The sequence below is a fragment of the Enhydra lutris genome, unplaced genomic scaffold (genome assembly GCF_002288905.1).
Source record: "Enhydra lutris kenyoni isolate GAN:26980312 unplaced genomic scaffold, ASM228890v2 scaffoldscaffold35, whole genome shotgun sequence".
Taxonomy (NCBI): domain Eukaryota; kingdom Metazoa; phylum Chordata; class Mammalia; order Carnivora; family Mustelidae; genus Enhydra; species Enhydra lutris.
In genome coordinates this window covers 2,460,152-2,482,027 of record NW_019154119.1, presented here as the reverse complement: position 1 = coordinate 2,482,027, position 21,876 = coordinate 2,460,152, and the positions used below count along the sequence as shown (strand labels likewise).

Genomic DNA, 21,876 nt, shown 5'->3' with positions numbered 1-21,876 from the left:
ACTGACTGAGCCACCCTGGCACCCCCACCATACCTTAAAATCAGGCAGATATTAAAATGAATGAACTAGATCTATAAGAATGGATGTGAACCAACCTCAAAACAATGTTAAATCTAAACAATGTTGTAAATGGTTAGGGATAGTGGGATACCATCAAGTACACGCACATACCCAAAATAATGCCGCATTGAATCTGGATGTGAACACATGTAATGAAAGCTTAAAATATGAATAGGAATGATAACCTCAAGATAGTGGCTACCTCTGGGGATAAAATGGAAAGAGATAGTAAAGATCTAGAGCTTCAGCTGAAACAAAAAAGAAACAAAAGTCCTGAAACATGGGTGGCAAAAGATTAACATCTATTAATTTGCGGTGCTGTGTGGATCGCAAGTATGTTACTTTCTATATGTTATAGTTAAAATGGATGATGATGATCATCATCATGGACAGAGAGATGAGGAAACCTTCCTTCCTTTGACTGTTAAGAGAATATTTGGGGGCATCTGGGTGGCTGAGTTAAGTGTCTGACTCTTGATCTCAGCTCAGGTCTTGATCTCAGCGTCTTGATCTAGGGGCCATGAGTTCAGGCCATATGGGCTGGGCTCCATGCTGGGCTAATTAAAAAAAAAAAGGCCATTTGATTCATCCTTATGCTTTTTCTGCTAAAAGATAAGATTGTTTTTATGATGTAGCAATTTTTTAAGTTTTTTTTTTTTAAGATTTTATTTATTTGACAGAGAGAGATCACAAGTGGGCAGAGAGGCAAGCAGAGAGAGAGGAGGAAGCAGGCTGCCTGGAGAGCAGAGAGCCCGATGTGGGACTTGATCCCAGGACCCTGAGATCATGACCTGAGCTAAAGGCAGAGGCTTAACCCACTGAGCCACCCAGGTGCCCCTGATGTAGCAATTTTTTAAAGGAAACTTTTAATTTTTGAATAGTTATACATTTACAGAGAAACTGCAAAGATAGTAGAGTGAGTTTTCATAGACTCATATACTTATTATAAACATTAGTATGGTAAATCTGCCACAATTAACGAACTAATATTCATACATTATTTTTTTAAACTGAAGTCTGTACTTTATTCAGATTTCTCAGTTTTTAAAAATCTAATATCTTTTTTCTATTTCAGGATCTCATCCTGGAGATCACAATACATTTAGCCATCGTGTTTCCTTTGGCTCCCAGACTGACTGGGATTTTGTAGAACGTCCCTTGGTTGAAGTTTCTACTGGTGTCCTTATTTTACCACTCTGAGCGAAGTGTAGAACTTCTTACCTCTTTTATATCTCATTTCTTTTCTCCCATTTGATAATATAGTTGTCTTAAATATTTCTCCTGCATACACTTAAAACCACACCAGTGTTATACTTTTTTAAAAGCAGCAAATATAATTTTAAAAACTCAGAGAAATGCCTATTGTATGTACCCGTATTTTTACTTGCCATGTTCTTTCTTCTTTCCTGATGCTTCAAGGCTCTTTCTTTTATCATTTTCCTTTTGTTTAGAGAACTTCTTTCGGCCATTCTTTTATTTTTTTTTCCAAGATTTTATTTATTTATTTGAGAGAGTGAGCGAGAACATGGGAGGGGAGAAGGTCAGAGGGAGAAGCAGACTCCCCATGGAGCTGGGAGCATGATGTGGCACTAGATCCCACGACTCCAGGATCATGACCTGAGCTGAAGGCAGTTGCTTTACCAACTGAGCCATGCAGGTGCCCTTCCTTCTTTTTAAAAAATTTTTATTTTTCATTTAAATTCAATTAATTAAAATGTAATATATTATTACTTTCAGAGGTAGAGGTCAGTGATTCATCAGGCTTATATAATACCCAGTGCTCATTACATTACATTCCCTCCTTAATGTCTATCACCTAGTTCCCCCATCCTCTCACCACCCCCCTTCCAAGCAATCCTTAGTTTGTCTCCCATGATTAAGAGTCACTTATGGTTTGTCTCCCTCTCTGATTTCATCTTGTTTCATTTTTTCCTCTCTTTCCCTATGATCCTCTGCCTTGTTTCTTAAATCCCACACATCAGTGAGATCATATGATAATTGTCTTTCTCTGGTTGACTTATTTCCCTTAGGATAATACCCTCTAGTACCATTCACATTGCTGTAAATGGCAAGATTTCATTTTTTGATGGCTGTGTAGTATTTCATTGTATATATATGCCACTCCTTTATCCATCCATCTGCCAATGGACAGCTGGGCTCTTTCCACAATTTGGCTATGGTGGATATTGCTGCTATAAACATTGGGGTGCACGTCCCCCTTTGGATCACTACATTTGTTATCTTTGGGGTAAACCCCTAGTAGTACAATTGCTGGTCAGAGTTGCTTTATTTTCAACTTTTTGCAGAACCTCCACACTATTTTCCAGAGTGGCTACATCAGCTTGCATTCCTACCAACAGTGTGAGAGGGTTCCCCTTTCTCTGCATCCTTGCCAACATCTGTTGTTTCCTGACTTGTTAATTTTAGCCATTCTGACTGGTTTGAGGTGGTGTCTGATAAGACATTTACAAATATCTTTTCTCATTCTTTCAGTTATCTTTTGGTTTTGTCAACTGTTTCCTTTATTGTGCAAAAGCTTCTTGTCTTGAGGAAGTCCCAATAGGCCATTTTTGGCTTTGTTTCCCTTGCCTTTGGAGCTGTGTCTAGCAAGAAGTCGAGGCAGCCGAGGCACAGAGTTCGCTACCTGTGTTCTCCTCTAGGATTTTGATGGATTCTTGTCTCACATTTAGGTCCATTTTGAGTCTGTTTTTGAGTATGGTGTAATTCTTCTGCATGTGGCTATCCAATTTTCCCAACACCATTTGTTGAAGAGACTTTTTTCCACTGGATAGTCTTTCCTGCTTTGTCAAAGATTAATTGACCATAGAGTTGAGGGTCCATTTCTGGGTTCTCTATTCTGTTCCACTGATTTATGTGTCTGTTTCTGTGCCAGTACCATACCATCTTGATGATTACAGCTTTGTAATAGAGCTTGAGGTCTGGGATTGTGATGTCACCAGCTTTGGTTTTCTTTTTCAACATTCTTTTGGCTATTGGGGGTATTTTCTGGTTCCATACAAATTTTAAGATTATTTGTCTCAGCCCTGTGAAACCAATTGATGGTATTTTGATAGGGATTGCACTGAATGTAAAGATTGCTCTATATGTTCTTCCAATCCATGAGCATGGAACATTTTTCCATTTCTTTGTGTTTTCTTCAATTTCTTTCATGAGTGTCCTATAGTTTTCTGAGTACAGATCCTTTGCCTCTTTGGTTAGGTTTATTCCTAAGTATCTTATGGTTTTGGGTGCAATGGTAAATGGGATCGACTTCTTAATTTCTCTTTCTTCTGTCTCATTGTTCATGTATAGAAATGCAACTGATTTCTGTGCACTGATTTTATATCCTGCCACTTTGCTGAATTCCAGTATGAGTGCTAGCAATTTTGGGTGGAGTCTTTTGGGTTTTCTACATAGAGTATCATGTCATCTGCAAAAAGTGAGAGTTTTACTTCTTTGCTGATTCAGATGACTTTTATTTCTTTTTATTGTCTGAATACTGAGGTTAGGACTTCTAGTACTATGTTGAACAACAGTGGTGAGAGTGGACATACCTGCCATGTTCCTGACCTTAGGGGGAAAAGTCAATTTTTCCCCATTGCGAATGATATTCGCAGTGGGCTTTTGTATATGTCTTTTATGATATTGAGGTATATTCCCTCTAGCCCTACGCTGTGAAGAGTTTTAATCAAGAAAGGATGCTATACTTTGTCAAATTTCTTTTTGCATCTGTTGAGAGTATCCTATGGCTCTGTCCTTTCTTTTATTAATGTGATGTATCATGTTGATTGATTTGTGGATGTTGAACCAAACTTGCAGTCCAGAAATCCCACATGGTAGTGCTGAATAATCCTTTTAATGTACTGTTGGATCCTATTGGCTAGTATTTTGGTGAGAATTTTTGCATCCATATTCATTAGGGATATTGGTCAGTAATTCTCCTTTTTGGTGGGGTCTTTGTCTGATTTTGGGATCAAGGTAATGCTGGCCTTAGAAAGAGTTGAGAAGTTTTCTTTCCATTTCTATTTTTTGAAACAGCATCGAAGAATAGGCATTAATTTTGCTGTAAATGTTTGGTAGAATTCCCCTGGGAAGCCATCTGGCCCTGGACTCTTCCTTCTTGGGAGATTTTTGATGACTGCTTCAATTTCCTTGCTGGTTGGGACACCTGGGTGGCTCAGTTGGTTAAGCCGCTGTCTTCGGCTCAGGTCATGATCCCAGAGTCCTGGTATTGAGTCCCACATTGGGCTCCTTGCTCAGTGGGGAGCCTGCTTCTCTGCCTGCCACTCTGCCTGCTTGTGCTCTCTCTCTGACAAATAAATAAATAAAATCTTAAATTTTTTTTTTTTAAATTTTCTTGCTGGTTAGGGGTCTGTTCAGGTTTTCTGTTTCTTCCTGGCTTAGTTTTGGTAGTTTATACCTCTCTAGGAATGCATACATTTCTTCCAGATTGCCTAATTTGTTGGCATATAGTTACTCATAATATGCTCTTATAATTGTTTGTATTCCTTTGGTGTGGATTGTGATCTCTCCTCTTTCATCCATGATTTTATTTATTTTGGTCCTTTCTCTTTTCTTTTTGATAAGTCAGGCCATCAGTTTATTAATCATTAATTATTTCAAAGAACCAGATCCCAGTTTTGTTGGTCTGTTCTACTGTTCTTTTGGTTTCTATTTCATTGATTTCTGCTCTGATCTTTATTCTCTTCTCCTGCTGGGTTTAGGCTTTATTTGCTGTTCTTTCTCCAGCTCCTTTAGGTGTAGGGTTAGGTTGCTTATTTGAGACATTTCTTGTTTCTTGAGAAAGGCTTGCACTGCTATCTACTTCCCTCTTAGGACCGCCTACGCTGCATCCCAAAGGTTTTGAACACTTGTGTTTTTGTTTTCACTTGTTCCATGAATTGTTTTAAATTCTAACTTCCTGGTTGACCTATTCATTCTTTAGTAGGATGCTCTTTAGCTCCCATGTATGTGAGTTCTTTCCAACTTTCTTCTTGTGATTGAGTTCCAGTTTCAAAACATTGTGGTCTGAATATATGCAGGGAATGATCCCAGTCTTTTGGTACCAGTTGTGACCTGATCTGTGACCCAGGATGTGACCTATTCTGGAGAATGTTCCATGAGTGAAGAATGTGTATTCTATTGCTTTAGGATGGGATGCTCTGAATATATCTGTGAAGGACATCTGGTCCAGTGTGTCATTCAAAGACCTTGTTTCCTTGTTGATCTTCTGCTTAGATTATCTGTCTATTGCAGTGAGGGGGGGTGGTGTTACAGTCCCCTACTATTACTGCATTATTATCAATGTGTTTCTTTGATTTTGTTATTAATTGGCTTACATAATTGGCTGCTCCTATGTTGGGGGCATAAATATTTACAATTGTTAGATCTTCTTGTTGGATAGACCCTTTAACTATGATATAGTATCCTTCCTCATCTTTTATTACAGTCTTTGGTTTAAAATCTAAATCATCCGATGTAAGGATTACCACCCCAGCTTTCTTTTGATGTCCATTAGCATGATAAATGGTTTTCCACCCCCTCACTTTAAATCTGGAAGTGTCTTTGGGTCTAAAATGAGTCTCTTGCAGACACCATATCAATGGGTCTTGCTTTTTTATCCAATCTGATACCCCATGTCTTTTGATGGGGGCATTCAGCCCATTTACATTCAGAGTAACTACTGGAAGATTTGAATTTAGTGCTATTGTATTACCTGTAAAGTCTCTGTCTGTATATTTTTCTGTTCCTTTCTGGTCTATGTTACTTTTGGGCTCTCTCTTTACTTAAAGGATCCCCTTTAATATTTTTTGCAGTGCTGATTTAGTGATCACAAATTTTTCATTTCTCTTTGTCCTGGAAGCTTTTTATCTCTCCTATTTTGAGTGATATTCTTGTTGAATAAAGTATTCTTGGTTGCATATTTTTCTTATTTAGCACCCTAAATATATCATGTCAGTCCTTTCTGGCCTCCCAGGTCTCTGTGGATAGATCTGCTGCCAGTCTAAAGTTTCTATCCTTGTAGCTATGGACCTCTTGTCCTAAGCTGCTTCTAGGATTTTTGCTTGTCTCTGAGATTTGCAAGTTTCAGTATTATATGTCAAGGTGTTGACCTATTTTCATTGATTTTAAGGGGGAGATTCTCTGTGGTTCCTGGACTCGAAGGCTGCTTCCTTCCCCAGATTAGGGACATTATCCACTATAATTTGCTCCCATATCCTTCTACCTTCCCCCCCTCCCTGCTTTCTCTTCTTCTGGGATCCCAATTACTCTAATATTGCTTTGCTTTATCATATTACTTATCTTTCCAATTCTCCCTTCACGATCCAGTAGTTGTTTATCTTTCTTTTTCTCAGCTTATTCTCCATCATTTTGTCTTCTATATCACTAATTCTCTCCTCTGCCTCATTTATCTAGCAATTAGAGCCTCCACTTTTGATTGCATCTCATTAATAGCCTTTTTGATTTCAACTTGGTTGGATTTTAGTTCTTTTATTTCTCCAGGGATTCTCTAGTGTCTTCTGTGCTTTTTTTCAAGCCTAGCTAGTTTCTTTATAGTCATTATTCTGAACTCTAGTTCTGACATCTTACTTATGTCCATACTGATAAGGTCCCTGGCAGTCAGTACTGCCTTTTGTCCTCTTTTTTGAGGTGAGTTTTTCTGTCTTGTCATTTTTGGAGAAAGGAATTGCTTTTCTATTTGCAGAGTTGCAGCTATTTTCTTAGATCTCTGCTTGAGTTCACAGGTGTTCAGAATGATTTGATAGCTATCTAGCTGAATTCCTGGAACCAAACAAAACTAAAGTCTCCTACTCCTCCACCATCTAACTAATATATAATGTTGAATTCAAATTCAAGTATTACTGAATTTCAAATTTTTCCCACCAAGACAGCTCAGCTGTTGCAGAAGCAATGTTGATCTGTTTGGGACAAGAACGTAGAGCTCCCAGCATTCCCCCTGACAGCCCTGTGCTGAGCTCAAGAAGGACTGAGAAGTATTTGCAGCTTTTCAGTCTTGAAGACCACAGGAAGAGCCAGGGTCATAAAGGAAGGCTGCCCAGGAAAAACCTGCACATTTTTTGAGCCTCAGGGAAGGAGAGTCCCAAAGTAGTTCTGGCTTGGACCCAACTCCCTCTGGGCACACCTCTGTCAGACTTCATGATCTTGCATACGGTAATTTATCTAGATCCTGTCATCCTCTTCCAGCTCCTCCTCAGTCTTCCCTGTATCTTTGAGAGCAATTCCTCTCCAGGGCCAGGGTGATGATGGCCATGGCTGCCAGGGACTCCAGCCACAGACACCTTCTTTATGAGAGAATTATTTCTTCTACTATATTTCTAGGCTTTCATTTCTAAAATAAAGTCTTTACTTCTAGCACTTCATTAAGCTTAAAGGCTGTGCCTGTACAAAGATGGGATTTTTAAAATTACTGATTAAAAGTGCTTTATCCTACTTAATCTTCCCTTGGGTTTTTATCTATTTCCTTAGTTACAAGCCTTATTTCTTTCTAGGAATTTGGGCTCTTTTTGAATCCATTTTAATGTCTTCATTCTTTATTTCAAAATTTTCTAGAAAAACTGTTGTTTCTTTTTTTAAAAAAGATTTTATTTATTTGTTAGAGAGAGAGAGAGAGAGAGAGAGCGAGCACAAGCGGGGGAGCAGCAGGCAGAGGGAGAAGCAGACTCCCCACTGAGCAGGGAGCCCGATGTGGGACTAGATCCCAGGATGCCTGAGCCGAAGGCAGACGCTCAACCAACTGAACCACCCAGGTGTCCCTGTTGTTTCTTTCTGTTGATTACCTACCTACTGATTTAAGAGGGGACTGGCTGGTGGCTACCTTAATGGCTTACTTCTCAAATGATCCTCTTTGGCCTTTCTTATCCCCATTCTCATTTCCCAGAAAGAGAAATCCAGCATGAGAAATTTGCTGTTGCTTACATCAAAAACTTACAACTGTCTCCCCATTGATAAGAGACAGGTTATCCTAGGGGCACCTGGGTGGCTCAGTGGGTTAAGCCGCTGCCTTCGGCTCAGGTCATGATCTCAGGGTCCTGGGATCGAGTCCCGCATCGGGCTCTCTGCTCAGCGGAGAGCCTGCTTCCTCCTCTCTCTCTCTCTCTCTCTCTGCCTGCCTCTCTGCCTACTTGTGATCTCTCTCTCTGTGAAATAAATAAATAAAATCTTTAAAAAAAAAAAAAAAAGAGACAGGTTATCCTAAACAAGCACCCTATTAACATGTGTCCCTTCCTACTTTGTAAAATGTTAGACCTTTACAGTTTTATACATACTGCAGGATTTTAGAGTTCTACAGTTTTAGCTTTGCAAATTTGCTATAATGTTCTGGTAGATAGGTCTTAAAAAGTTATTCAAAGCAACTTTACCTAAAATAATAAAAAGCTCATAAATTATAAACACTGAGTTCATGATATTCTTCTGTCTTTCTCTGGTCATCAATAGACTTCTTTTTTTTTTTTTTCATCAATAGACTTCTGATTGTAGGAAGTATGCATATGTTATTTTGTGCTTTTCTTTGGAATATATTGTTATTTTACTTTTAGAAATTGAGATAAAATTCACTTACCATAAAATTTTAAAGGGTACATTTCAACAGTTTTTAGTATATTCATAAGGGTGTGCAACCATCACTAATTCCAGAACATTTTCATCACCCTAAAAGAAACACCATACTGATTAGTAGTTATTCCCAATCTTGTTCACCCTTATCCCCTGGCAATCACTAATTCACTTTCTTTCTTTTTTTTTTTTTAAGATTTTATTTATTTATTTGAAACAGAGAGAGAGAGAGAGATCACAAGTAGGCAGAGAGGCAGGCATAGAGAGAGAGGAGAAAGCAGGGTCCCCGCTGAGCAGAGAGCCCGATGCGGGCCTCGATCCTAGGACCCTGAGATCATGACCTGAGCCGAAGGCAGAGGCTTAACCCACTGAGCCACCCAGGCGCCCACTAATTCACTTTCTAATCCACTTTCTGTCTCTATGGATTTACATATTCTGGACATTTCATACAAGTGAAACCACATAGCATACGGTCTTTTGTGCCTGGCCTCTTTCACTTAGCATAATGTTTAAAGGTTCATCTATGTTGTAGCATGTGTCAGTCCCTCATTCCTTTTTATGGGTGAATAATATCCCATTGAATGGATACACATTTGTTTTGTTTACACATTCATCAGTTGATGGACATTTAGGTTGCTTCTATTTTTTGGCTATGATGAATAATGTTCCTCTGAACATTTATGTACAGGTTTTGAGGCATATACCAAGGAGTAGTATTGCTGGGTCATATGGTAACTCCATCTAACTTTTTAGGGCACCAGCAACAACATACAAGAATTCTAATTTCTCCTCTCCTTGCCAACACTTTTATTTTCTGGAGTTCCCTCTTTTTTTTTTTTTTTTTTTTAACCCACTCACTGATCTTTTTAATGATTATATATTTTATCACATTGATTTATCACAGTTTATAGTTTGGATCCTTAATTCATTAGAATTTTGACTATTTGCATTTCCCCCGGCAATGATAAATATGGCTCTTTCTAACTCTTGACAATAAAGATCCTTTTCTTTCATATTATTTCCCAAAAGTATTTTCTTCCAATGCGGGATTGCTAAGGCTACAAATATGAAGAGTCTTATATCACTTGTTGCTACAAGCAACATACATTTCTTTATTCCCTCACAGCCCAATTTAATTCAGTGAAAACTTACTAAGGCCCCCCTCTTTCTTGTCACTCACTGCCTGTGGAGGTGGCAGCTGTCTTCTACTCAGCATCATGGCTGCCCTCAGACTTCGGGCGAAGCCCAAGATTGTTAAAGAGGACCAGGAAGTTCATCTGGCACTGTCAGACCAATATTATCAAAATAAAGTGCAACCAGGGGTGCCTGGGTGGTTCCGTCTGTTAAAAGTCTGCCTTCAGCTCAGGTCATGATCTCAGGGTCCTGGGATGGAGCCCCATGTCAGGCTCCCTGCTCTCAGGGAGCCTGTTTCTCCCTCTCCTCCCTGCTCATGCTCTCTTTCTCTCTCTCTCATAAAAAAAAAAAAAATCTTAAAAAAAACTTGGGTGCGACTGGTGGAAATCCAGAGGCACTGACAATAGGGTGCACAGAAAGTTTGCGAGACAGATCTTGATGCCCCACCATTGGCTTTGGGAGCAACACCAAAACAAAGCACATGCTTCTCAGTGGCTTCTGGAAATTCTTAGTCCACAGGGTCAAGGAGCTTGAAGTGCTGCTGATGTGCAACAAATCTTACTTTGCAGAATCGCTCATAATGTGTCCTCCAAGAATTGTAAAGCCATTGTAGAAAAAGCAGCCCAACTGGCTGTCAGAGTCACCAATCCCCATGCCAGGGTGTGCAGCAAAGAAAATGAATAGATGTCATATTTATGTTAATAAGGCCATAAAAATACCAAAAAAAAAAAAAAAAAAGCTTACTGAGGATTTATTGAGTACTAGGCATTATGTGTTAGGTCCGGGCTTTACAGATGTGGTACTTACCTTCAAGGAACTTAAAGTCCAGTAAGACAGATAAGAAAATAGGTAATTTCATAACACGTAAGTATGAAGAAACAGATATGTACAGGATGCTGTGGAAGGACAGAGAAACAGTGGGAAATCAAGCCTGCATGCATGCGTGTTGGGAGGAGGAGTCAGGAATAATGACAAAAGTAATTCAGAGCAGTCAAGGGAGGAAGATGTTTTAAAGAAACAACAGTGGGCAGTGGAAGCTGATGGAAAGTCAGATAAGAAGTCTGTGTGTCCATCTGATTTAGCAACAACACCTGGAAGCAGCAATTTCAGTGGAGCTGGTGAGGTTGGAAACCAGAATGGTGAGGGTTGAGAGTGAGTGGGAGATTTGGAAGCACTAGACAGATTATGTTGAGTAAACAAAGCCTTGTGACAAGGGTTTTTAACTGTTCAGTTTTTGACATTCTTTTTCCCAATACCTTAACACAATTCAGTTTAAAACCACAATTAGTGGTTTCCAAATCTGTTCCTGATGAAGTTTATTTCAGGTCCTGTCTTTTAGCTGTTGTAGCTAATTTGAGGCATAGAGTATATTTGCAAAGTTGATTGTAACAATGTCTTCCCATCCTTCCCATCCTTCCATTGCCAGGTGACTTTGCCATTCCATCCATTAAGAGGTGAATCTGTTTTCCTTCCCATGAATCTGGGCTGGCCTGCTGATTTGCTTTGTCCGTAAGAATGAGACAGAAGTGACACTGTGTGACTTCTGAGCCTAGGTGTTGAAAGGCTTTGCAGTTTCCATTTATGCTGTGTTGGAATAGTAATAAGACCAGCAAGACTGGCAGGACTGCCCAGCTAAACCTAGCCCAGACTGCTGACCTACAGAATTATGAGCAAATAAAATAGCTGTTATTCTAAGCTACTAAGTTTTGTGTGATCCATTATGTGGCAATAAATAACTTTTACATCAGCTGAACCTTTTATTTTCTTGCAGCTCATGCCAACTGGTAAGATGGCTCATAATGAAAGGCTAAGTATCATTAGTGTACTTGAAGAGCTATTTCTGTATCTCATCTTTTAGATCACTTATCTAAATATTAATTCAGTATCTCAAAGTTTTCAGAGAGTTTTGATTCCAACACTTTCTTATTCTTGAGTCAATTCTCTGTCTAAGATAAAATATCTCATACTTTTAACACTTTTTAAAAAGGGGGGTAGTAAGGGGAGGAAGGAAAAGAGGGAGAAACCTTGAAGAGCCAAGGCATTGGATAATACTGGTCACTCATAGAATGAAGTAATAATGTACTCCTTTCCTGGGGTCCATGTATTATTCAATTTTGTATCTCCAAGGTCCATAATGGTATCTGTATTTGGCACATGGCTAGAGTTCAACAAGGATACACAAAGAGATAATGAAGTTGCTACTTCTACACATTGTTTCATTTTTGTACATTTTGTTTCCTGAAAGTAGAGCCAGATTCTGCTAGAGTTCTGGTCCTGTAGGCAGCACAGCCTTGAGTACATCAAGGAAGATCTCAAAGCCTTATGCAGTAGACATCTATGTGGGCAATATTGCCCGAACCCCTACCCCAGGTTTTTGGGGATTCCTACAGGAAAATGAAGCACAGCAATATTTCCTAATCTCTTGCTCTTCTTAGTTTTTTTCTGCTACTACATTTCTCTTCCACTGAAAACTAAATAACTGTCGATCTCAAGTCCAGTGATCTCAAAGTTTCATGAAGCCAAAAATCATCCTTACTCCAAAATGGGGTGTGTAGGGGCGCCTGGGTGGCTCAGTAGGTTAAGTGTCTGCCTTCAGCTCAGGTCATGATCCCAGGGTCCTGGGATTGCGCCCTGTTTTTGGCTCCCTGCTCAGCAGGGAGTCTACTTCTCTGTCTCCCTCAGCCCCTCCCCCTCCACTCATGCTCTCTATTTCTCTCAAATAAATAATAAAAATAAAATCTTTTTAAAAATGGGGTGTCTTGTATGGCTCCAGGTTCAAACTGAAATAATAAAAAGAATGATGGTTACATTTGGTTATAACTGCAGACCTGACATCAGATGAAGCAAAAAGGAATACGAAGAAAGGCATAAGAAATAAGGAGAAGGGGTGATGCCACTGTGGCTACTCATCTGAATGATCTGTATTTGGTTCACCTAGAGTTCTGCTTCCAGTCTAGTGTAATAATACTGAAGAGAGGGATGTTTGTGTTGGAGAGGTATCAATTCTCCGCTCAGAAAATACAGATGCTTGGGTCACTACCAGAACTTCAAGAATGCTCAAAATAAGCCCAGTATAAAATTTTGCCTGAGGGATGCCTGGGTGGTTCAGTTGGTTAAGCATTTGCCTTTAGCTCTAGTCATGATCCTAGGGTCCTGGGATCGATTCCTGCATTGGGCTCCTTGCTCACTGGGGAGCCTGCTTCTCCCTCTGCCTGCTGCTCCCCCTGCTTGTGCTCTCTCTCTGACAAATAAATAAAATCTTAAAAAAAACCCCAAACTTTGCCCATTTTTTTTTAGATTTTAGATTTTTTAGATATTTATTTTTTAAAATTTTATTTATTTATTTGACAGAGAGAGACACACAGAGATAGGGAACACAAGCAGGGGGAGTGGGAGAGGGAGAAGCAGGATTCCTGCTGAGTAGGGAGCCTGATTTGGGGCTCAATCCCAAGACCCTAGGATCATGACCCGAGCTAAAGGCAGATGCTTAACGACTGAGCCACCCAGGTGCCCTGTAGATTTTATTTTTAGGTAATCTCTATACCCAATGTGGGGCTTGAACTCACGACCCTGGGATCAAGAGTTGCATGTTCCATCAACTGAACCAGCTAGGCACACCTGTCTGAGATCAGTTTTTATTTTATTTATTTAAAAAAAAGATTTTCTTTATTTATTTGACAGACAGAGATTATAAGTAGGCAGAGAGGCAGGCAGAGAGAGAGGAGGAAGCAGGCTCCCCGCTGAGCAGAGAGCCCAATGTGGGGCTCAATCCCAGGACCCTGGGATCCTGACCCGAGCTGAAGGCAGAGGCTTTAACCCCCCGAGCTACCCAAGCACCCCCTGAGATCAGTTTTTAAAAAGAATTTTCCTTTTATGTGTAACAGTCATGCTCGTGAATAGTGGCTATAAAAGAAATAATAACTCATCTCTAAAACAGGAATGGTAAGTATGCAGAAAGTCTAAATAAATTACTAGGCCTGTCATTCATCTCTTACTTCATATCACAGTAGGTTCCTGGTTCCGTCTGAACCTTTACACTGATTCTCTGAGTTTGTGTTCAGAGGTTAAGGGAACAAAAATGGCACAGACACAACTGAGTTTGTGTTCAAAGGTTAAGGGAACAAAAATGGCCAGAAAACCACTGGGAGGCTGGTGGGGTGACAAGTCCCAGAATACCATAAACCCTATCCACCTCCACTGACATGGGAAGTAGGAGGTACAAAGTAGTATTAGCTTATGTCGAATCTCAGTATATTGCACAGACCTTTTCTGTGATAAAGAATTTGATTGATGACCCACTCAAATAGAATTTCTACACTTTCTTACCTAGTAGGATTATGTTTGAAAAAATAAAAAATATAGCAAAGCCCGGGCAGAGAAACCCTAACCTAAGAGAAGGTTTACTCTAGCCAGGGAATTCTATTTTTAAGAAAAAATAAGCAACTTAATGAGTCTGTTCAGTTCTTTCCTCATCACCCCCCACTGCCTCTAGCCTTGACTAAAAACTGACTTGTGAATTTTCCTTTTTTAAACATCTTACTTGGGCGCCTGGGTGGCTCAGTCGGTTTAGTGTCTGCCTTCAGCTCAGGTCATGATCCTGGGGTCTTGGGATTGAGTCCCACAAAGGGCTTCTTGCTCAGTGGGGAGCTTGCTTTTCCTTCTCCCTCTGCTGGCCCCTGCATGTACTCTCTTCTCTCTTTCTCTGTCAAATAAATAAACAAAGTCTTAAAAAAAAAAAAAACACACAAAAAAACCCCAAACATCTTGCCGTGGTAACTTACAGAAGCAAGGTGTAGCAGAAAAATTATTTAAAAGTTTGATGACATATGCTCTTATTCCAATTTTGCCACAAACTGGGTGACTTTTGGGCAAGATATATAATCCTTCTGTTGTTCTGTTCTGTACAATTAGAACAACTACTTGGCCCATGGCTCAGGCTTGTTAAGATGACCTAGTGAGATGCCAAATTACTTTGAGAATCATAGAATTTATTAGCATAAGGCATCACTATTATTTTAAAATGCAAACCAAATCATCATCGTTTTACAAGCTTCCTTGGGATCCTTGGCCATTTTTATGGCTTTAATAACTTATATTGGAGTTTTTAACTATATTAGTCCCTAACTTTCAATTTTCTAGATACCTCCATTTATCTGACATCCTCTTACTTAAGACTAAAAAAAATAGGAATGCCAGGAATGAAAACAATTTTTTCCCCAGATTATAGTACAAAGGTGTAACATTGCTTCTAGCCCACATATTTTCTGTGATGACCATTCTGGAAGGCAGAAAGTATGATCAGTGTCTGAGACGGAGGAGAGAGAAACTTCAGCGGGTGAGGAGGCCGATAAGGGGTGGGTAAGCACAGGTCTTATAACAAAAGTCATTTGAGGGGAGCCTGGGTGGCTCAGTTGGTGTCCCCTTTGTCTCCATGCACAGTGGGGAGTCTGCTTGAGATTCTTCCCCTCCTTCCTCCATTCTCTAAAATAAATAAATCTTTAAAAAGGCATTTGATATGAAGATTTTTTTTCTCTTCATGTTGATTAGAAGAAACACATAGGGGATGAAATCTGTAGCATTTTACTTGGGATGTAGCTCCAGTCTGATGAATATATTGTCCAAAACTTGTATTTAGTGCAAAGGTGTGTCAACTCAGGATTCTTATCAGTACACAGAAGGGATTTTAAATACAGTACATGCACAAAGGCATTACTTTTATGTCGAAGGAGGTGGTTTCATAGTTTCATAGTTTTCCTTTCATTAGAGCCAATTTCCTTCTTAAAGGGAGATCCATATTTCTAATGTCCACAAGGCAGACACTACACAGCACATCAGAGAGATCCTTGCTCATTCACTCATCAAAATGTATCAACCATGTATTACCTACAAGGCACTGGACTATAGTACATGGGGAACATTAAGATGTACAAGATACAAATCCTCTCCTTAGGAGTGAGGGGAAACAGTCATTCCAGTTTAATTTGCCATGTGCCAAGTATGATGATAGAGGCTTTGTATCTATTACCTCATGAGAACCTTATACTTTAGAAAGTGAGCTAAGACACACGCATAAATAATAATATACTTGGCATATGCTGAGCACCCAATAATTATCTGTTTAATGAATGAATATAAGGAACCTAAGAGATCTCAAAATAATCACTCTTGTTTCAGAGACCCAGAGATTCAGAGTCCCCCTGAGGTAGTGGTTTCCGACACCAAGAACCTCATTTCATGTTGGGTTGACCACTTCCGAGCTGTATAATGAATGGTCTGATCCTGGGCAGGTTGAATAACCTGAATTTTGATTTCCTAACCTGCGATTTGGGTAAAGAGCCTCCCACTTCATAGTATTGTTATGGGGGTTGGTGATAACGTCTGCAAAGCTCCCCGCGTAGAAGGCTCTCGAAAAAGCGGGAGCAACTAGTACTATTACTAAATTTTACTACTGGACTGATACACTCTAACCATTGATGTAGTGTCCTTTCTACGACTGGCTCCAGTTATGTGCACGTACTTCCTGCAAACGCATTTAAAGACCCCTAGAGACTCAGAGACCAGTGCTTTTACCTGGTGCGAGACATTAGCAATTTCACTTTTATAGAGAGGAGTGTGGAGAGGTGTGAGGGATTTCTCTCCAGCGCCCTTTCGTGGCCCTTTTGAGACTGCGAAAAGCCTGTCACGAAGGTTCCCCACCTGCTTCTCAACGTCTAACCACGGTTCCTAAGCACCTACTGTGCGCAACGAAGCGCACCGCGCCAGGAGCTGCAGGAAGCCCGGCCCGTACTCTTTCTCTGGTCTTTTACGTCACGGTTTGAGGCTACTAAGCCCTCTTCTCTGACGTACTGTTGAATTGGTTCGCAGGCAATCGCGGTACCCCCAAGGAGAGCTCCAAATCCCCTCACGCCTACGAAACCACAGAAACTCCCACCTCCAGCCTCCCGCCGCAGGGAGGAGCAAAGACCCCTGGGAAATTGACCTTTCGCCTCCGCTCACTCCTTACTTCAGCTCACCAATTTTGACGCTAGCGAATGAAGCGACGAAAAAACCTGGGAGGCGGGACTTAGTGTTGTCCGATCCACACTGATTGGACTGCGACGGCGTGAGGGGGTGGACCGCGTGAACAGGTTAGCGACCCTCCCTCCGTGAGCCGGGAGAGGTGGAGGCTGCGCTTGCGCACTGGGAGGCGGCGGAAGTGGCCTGAGGCGGCTACGCGTGCGCTGTGGGCGGAGCGCGGCTCCTCCACCTCCTTAGCCAGCTAAGTCTTCCCATCCTTGCCCAGCTGGTGTGGTGCTCGTGTTTCCGCACCTCGTCGCGTAGAGTCGCTGCCGAGTGGGCGCTCGGTGTTCGGGTCGTCATGGCTGGTTACGAATACGTGAGCCCGGAGCAGCTGGCTGGCTTTGATAAGTACAAGGTAGCGCGGGGCCCCGCGGACGCCCCTCTCCCTCCTCTTCCCGGCCTCTCCTAGGCGGCTGAGGGGCAGGCGCGGTCCGTGTCACCTTGTGCCGCGTGGCTCCGAGCGGACTGGCGGGCGTTTCTCTGGGGGGGGGGGGGTCCTGTCGAGACCTGGAGCTTTGGGGTCAGGGTGCGTGGGAGCGTCCTAGGCCCGCCGCCTTGATTCGGTACCTTCCCGGAGGATTGCCTTTTCCTTAAGGGACCGCTCGACGAGAGTGGAACCAGAGAATTCCCTGCGCTGCTTTACTTCATCATGATTATTTTTAGCGGATGCAGTTACCTACGTGGTGTCTTAATTGTCTTCATTTTAATGAAGTCTCCACCCGTCTCTTTCATACAACTCAGATGGAGATGGTTTGTGGCAGAGAGGCCCGAGGAGGGGGAGTAACTACTGAGGCCATGCTGCTGATGCACTCCACTTCTACGCCCAATGAGGAGGCTTCCTCAGCCGTAGCTTGTGGCGCTTGGGCTGCCCGATGAAGTAAATGTGCACAGAAGGAGCTGTGTAGTAGAAAGAGCGCGGGCTTTGGAGTCCGTAGAAACCTGATACCAAACTCTAATTTCTTTACGTGGCCTTGGGCCAGGTAATAGTCCCTATGGTGCAGAATGATTATAGGAATTTGCCAAGGGACTGACACATAATGGGCCTCCAATAAAAGCTGGTTGTTCACTTTCCTCCAAATCTGGTTTTCCTCCACTGCTCTCTTATCAGTGAATGACTCCATTGTCCATCCAGTTTGCAGAGCCCGAGATCTGGGCTGTAACCTTTCATCCTTGCTGTCGGTGTCAGTTTCACTCTCGATTCCTCTACCTCACCCACCAGCCAGTGAATCACCAGGTCCTGTACCTTCTGTCACTTTTAGCCCAAGCTAGAAGAGTGGTTCCATTACCACTCATCCCACATACAGTGTAAGTAGCCTTTTTATTTTAGAATACTTTTAGAATAGATTTGCAGGAAAAATCGTGAAGATAGTAGAATTCCCTTATGTCTCAGACCCAGTTTTCCCTATTACTAACATCTTACCTTAGTATGATACATTTGTCATGATTAATGAATCAATATTTACACATTATTAACTGAGGTCCATACTTTACCCAGATTTCCCAAGTTTTCACTTAATGTCCTTCTTCTTTCCTGGGATTTCATCTACAATACCACATTTCCTTTAGTCGTCCTGTCTCCTTAGGCTTCTCTTGGCCGGGACCATTTATCAGACCCCTTCTTTTTGATAGCCCTAGTAGTTTTGAGGAGTTCTGGTTATGTGTTTTGTAGAATGCCCGTCAGTTGGGATTTGTCTAATGTTTTTCTCACGGTGAGGCAAGGGTTATGGGTTTTTTGGGAGGACGGCACGGAGATGAAATGGCATTCTCATTAGAGTACATGCTGTCCATATGACTTGTCACTGTTGATACTGACTTTGATCACCCGGCTAAAGTACTGTTTGTTAGGTTTCTCTCTGTAAAGTTACTCTCTTTGGAAGGCAGTCACTATGAACCCTCCCTTGATAGTGGAGAGTTATGTCCCACCTCCGTGAGGGCAGAGTATTGGCATAATTTGTTTGGAATTATGCATGGGAGATCTGTCTTTTCTTCCCATTGTGTATTTATCCAATCATTTAGTTATATCAGCGTGGATGCATGAATGTTTATTTTATTCTGTGGGTTATGATTAAGTAGTATTTTATTTTGTTGCTTGACCACATTTACTTTTGCCCTTACAGTTTTTTCTTTATGTTAGTGATCTTTAAAAAAAAATGTGCATCTGGTCACATTACTTTTTTGCTTAAAACCCCCACGTCTTCCCATTGCTCTTGGAATGAAGTCCCAAAAATTGATAACATGATCTACATGTCTCTGAATGATACGGTCCTTACCTGTCTTTAGCTTCACATACTCCTCACTGTCTGCTGCTGCTGGCGTTAGTAGCCATCTCCTCCCCTTCTCCCCTTTTCTTTTTCAGATCTTTAAGTAATGTTGTTCCAGCTGTCAGGAATGTTGCTTCCTTTCCTGTTTATATTCATCTTTATGTTTTCACTTAAATGTTATTTCCTCAGAGAAACATCCCCTAAGCTCTCCTCTCCCCTTAAGCGTGCCGTCAGAGTACCCTCTGCTCCTTTATGGAATTTGTTGGTGTGTCTCCCTAGTAGAATATAATACTCAAGTGGTTAGACTTGGTTTATGGATCACCATGGCCTGAGCACAGTACTACTACGCATACTAGGAACCTGGTAGACGTGTGGAATGAATGAATAGCTGAAAAAAATCATAATGGATTTTCCCTAACTGGAATCGGAAAAACTGTGAAGGACTTTAGCAAGTCATATGGGACATACCTCTGCTTTTAAGCAACATGGTGTCATACAGTTTTGACCTGAGGTGCTGACATGTATTAACATTTAAGTGAAAAGAAGGGGCGCTTGGGTGGCTCAGTGGGTTAAAATTTAAATGAAAAGAAGTTTCAGAGCCTTCTTGTAACCTTGGCCAGGGCTTTGTAACTTCATTAAAGAAGGTTATTAACCCAGACACCTCCTGTTTTGCCTTCAGCTCTACCCCTTCCTGTTCTCTCTTTTGCACTGTAAATATTGACATATAAAACTTTTTCCTTACTAGGATCTGGCTTTCTGGGTGTAAGTGCCAATAGAAGAGCTGTTTTCAGTTGCAGCAGTGTCTGTATTATGGAATCCACTTTTTCTTATAAGCAGTGTTCCCTGAGTTTATATTTCCAACTAGATAGGTGTTCTAATTTACAGTAAATTCGAGTGTGCTTTTTTATTCCTATCTTTTCCCTTTTTCCGTTACCCGACTCACTTCCTGTGTCTGACAGCACATTTCCTATCATCCTGGAAAACAAAGGTCAGTTTAGCAAGTGTCCAGTGTTCACTAAAATGTAGTTTGTTGATTTTATTCTAAAAAAGGAGGGCCACAAATTATAATCGAAACTTCTTCTAGTAGAGGGTACTTAGTATTGTGTTCATATTAAAAATATGAATCCAAAGGTGTCCAAAGGAAAAAATCTGTGTGGTCAGTTTTACTGGAATGTGAATTGTACCTAGAGACACTTTCTAAAGAACATACATACCTCTTGTGTGGTCTTCAACAGGAAGTGCTTTATGAATGCTTATTGAATTAAAACAGCTTTCGAAGCAGATCATCTCATAAATGGGTAAAGACTCAAAATAGTCAAGAGATCTTTATTCCCCGATGTGACCCTGTATATTACAGCAAAGAGATGTGAGAAAATTTGATACTGTAAAAGCTGCTGGTATAAAAATTACTTTTGAATTAGTTTAATTTCTTTGTCTCCCTGGAGGTACATCTGAGAGCTACAGTTGGAAACCTGGCAGTTATTCAGAATAACCACTGAGAAGGGTGCATATGTGGGTGGTAATTTGATTTCTGTAGTAAGAAACTAAGATGATTGCTTCTTGGTGCAGAAAAGAGCATGGGATGGATTGTATGTTATGTGCTGTCTGTTATGTGTTGTGTTCTCCATTTGTTACCACAATTTTATTAAGCAGATGAATAATTAGTTGAGAGTCTGCCTTCTCTGTTAGGATATGGGCTCTGAGAGGGTAGGGCCTATAGGTGTCTTATTCAACACGACCAGGGTATAGCACACGAAGAAAATAGGTGCTCAACAAATATTTATTGAAGGAATGAAAGTGCAAAAGAATATAAACCATTTTGGAAGTATGGTAAAAGGGAGCTGTGCATCTCCTGGATATCCGAAGAATACTTAGGTGTTTTGAATGTGAAGATGTCAGGGATTTAACTACCATTTTCTCTGTTGCTTCTTCATGTGCCTTTAGACAATTATATTGGGGGATTTTACCTTTGAGAGGCTTATCATTCCTCCTTTCTACCTGTCCATTCTTTGGACAACTCTTTACAGTTGAAGGATTTTCCCGATTATCTAAGGGTGAGACTTCTATTGTGGTTTACTTAATCTGACCTAGGGGAGGCATTATTTAATTGCTAGTGTAACAGCTAGATCCAAGTTGTATCATTTTGCTTCAGAGAGGAGGTAAGTGTTCTTCCAAATGTCTTGCTTGGTTTCAAGAATATAATTTTAGGATGAATTGGTTTCAGTTATTTTGTTGTTGCATGTCAACAACAACCAGATTATAGGAGCTGTAATAATTGTAAATTTAGTAGTGTAACAGTTAACAGGTTGTAAAGAGAGACTGTGTGCAGAAGAGCAGTGGAATGCAAAAGGAGTGGAGGCCTGAGAGTATTTTCTGGGAACCATAAGAAGGTAGATATTTAGGCATGATGGTGGAGAGGCAGGAGATGAGGCTGAAGAGGGAGGTGGGTCCTGTCAAGAGGGGATGCTTTGAAGGAAAGGACTTCTAGATTTTACCTGTAGATCAGTGTTTCTGTGGCCCAAGGACTATCAGCATCAGAATCACTTGGGGAAGTGTTTAAATAGCAGATTCCTAGCCTCACTTCGGGAGATTCTGGGTAGGTTACTATTATCTGCATGTTAAATATCTCAGGTGATTTTTAGGCATGTCGTAATGCTGTAGGTTTGGGGGAACTGCTTGATTTTAAACAGGATCAGATTTTAATTTTAGGAAGCTTACCCTGGCAGTGTGTAGAACAATGGGTAAATAGAAAGATAATAGTAATCTTTTGTGCAAGGGACTTCTCTTG

The 21,876-nt window shown here is 40.9% G+C and overlaps 1 protein-coding gene across 1 annotated transcript in view; it reads left to right on the top strand.

Annotated features, from left to right (window-relative positions):
- Positions 1 to 17,007: 17,007 nt before the first annotated feature.
- The window catches only part of LOC111154106 (selenoprotein I), a 36,235-nt gene continuing 31,366 nt past the window's right edge, over positions 17,008 to 21,876 (top strand). The window contains exon 1 of the mRNA XM_022513494.1: positions 17,008 to 17,182. Within this exon, the coding sequence (XP_022369202.1) occupies positions 17,126 to 17,182 (57 nt within the window). The 5' untranslated portion in view covers positions 17,008 to 17,125. The remainder of the gene's footprint in view (positions 17,183 to 21,876) is intronic.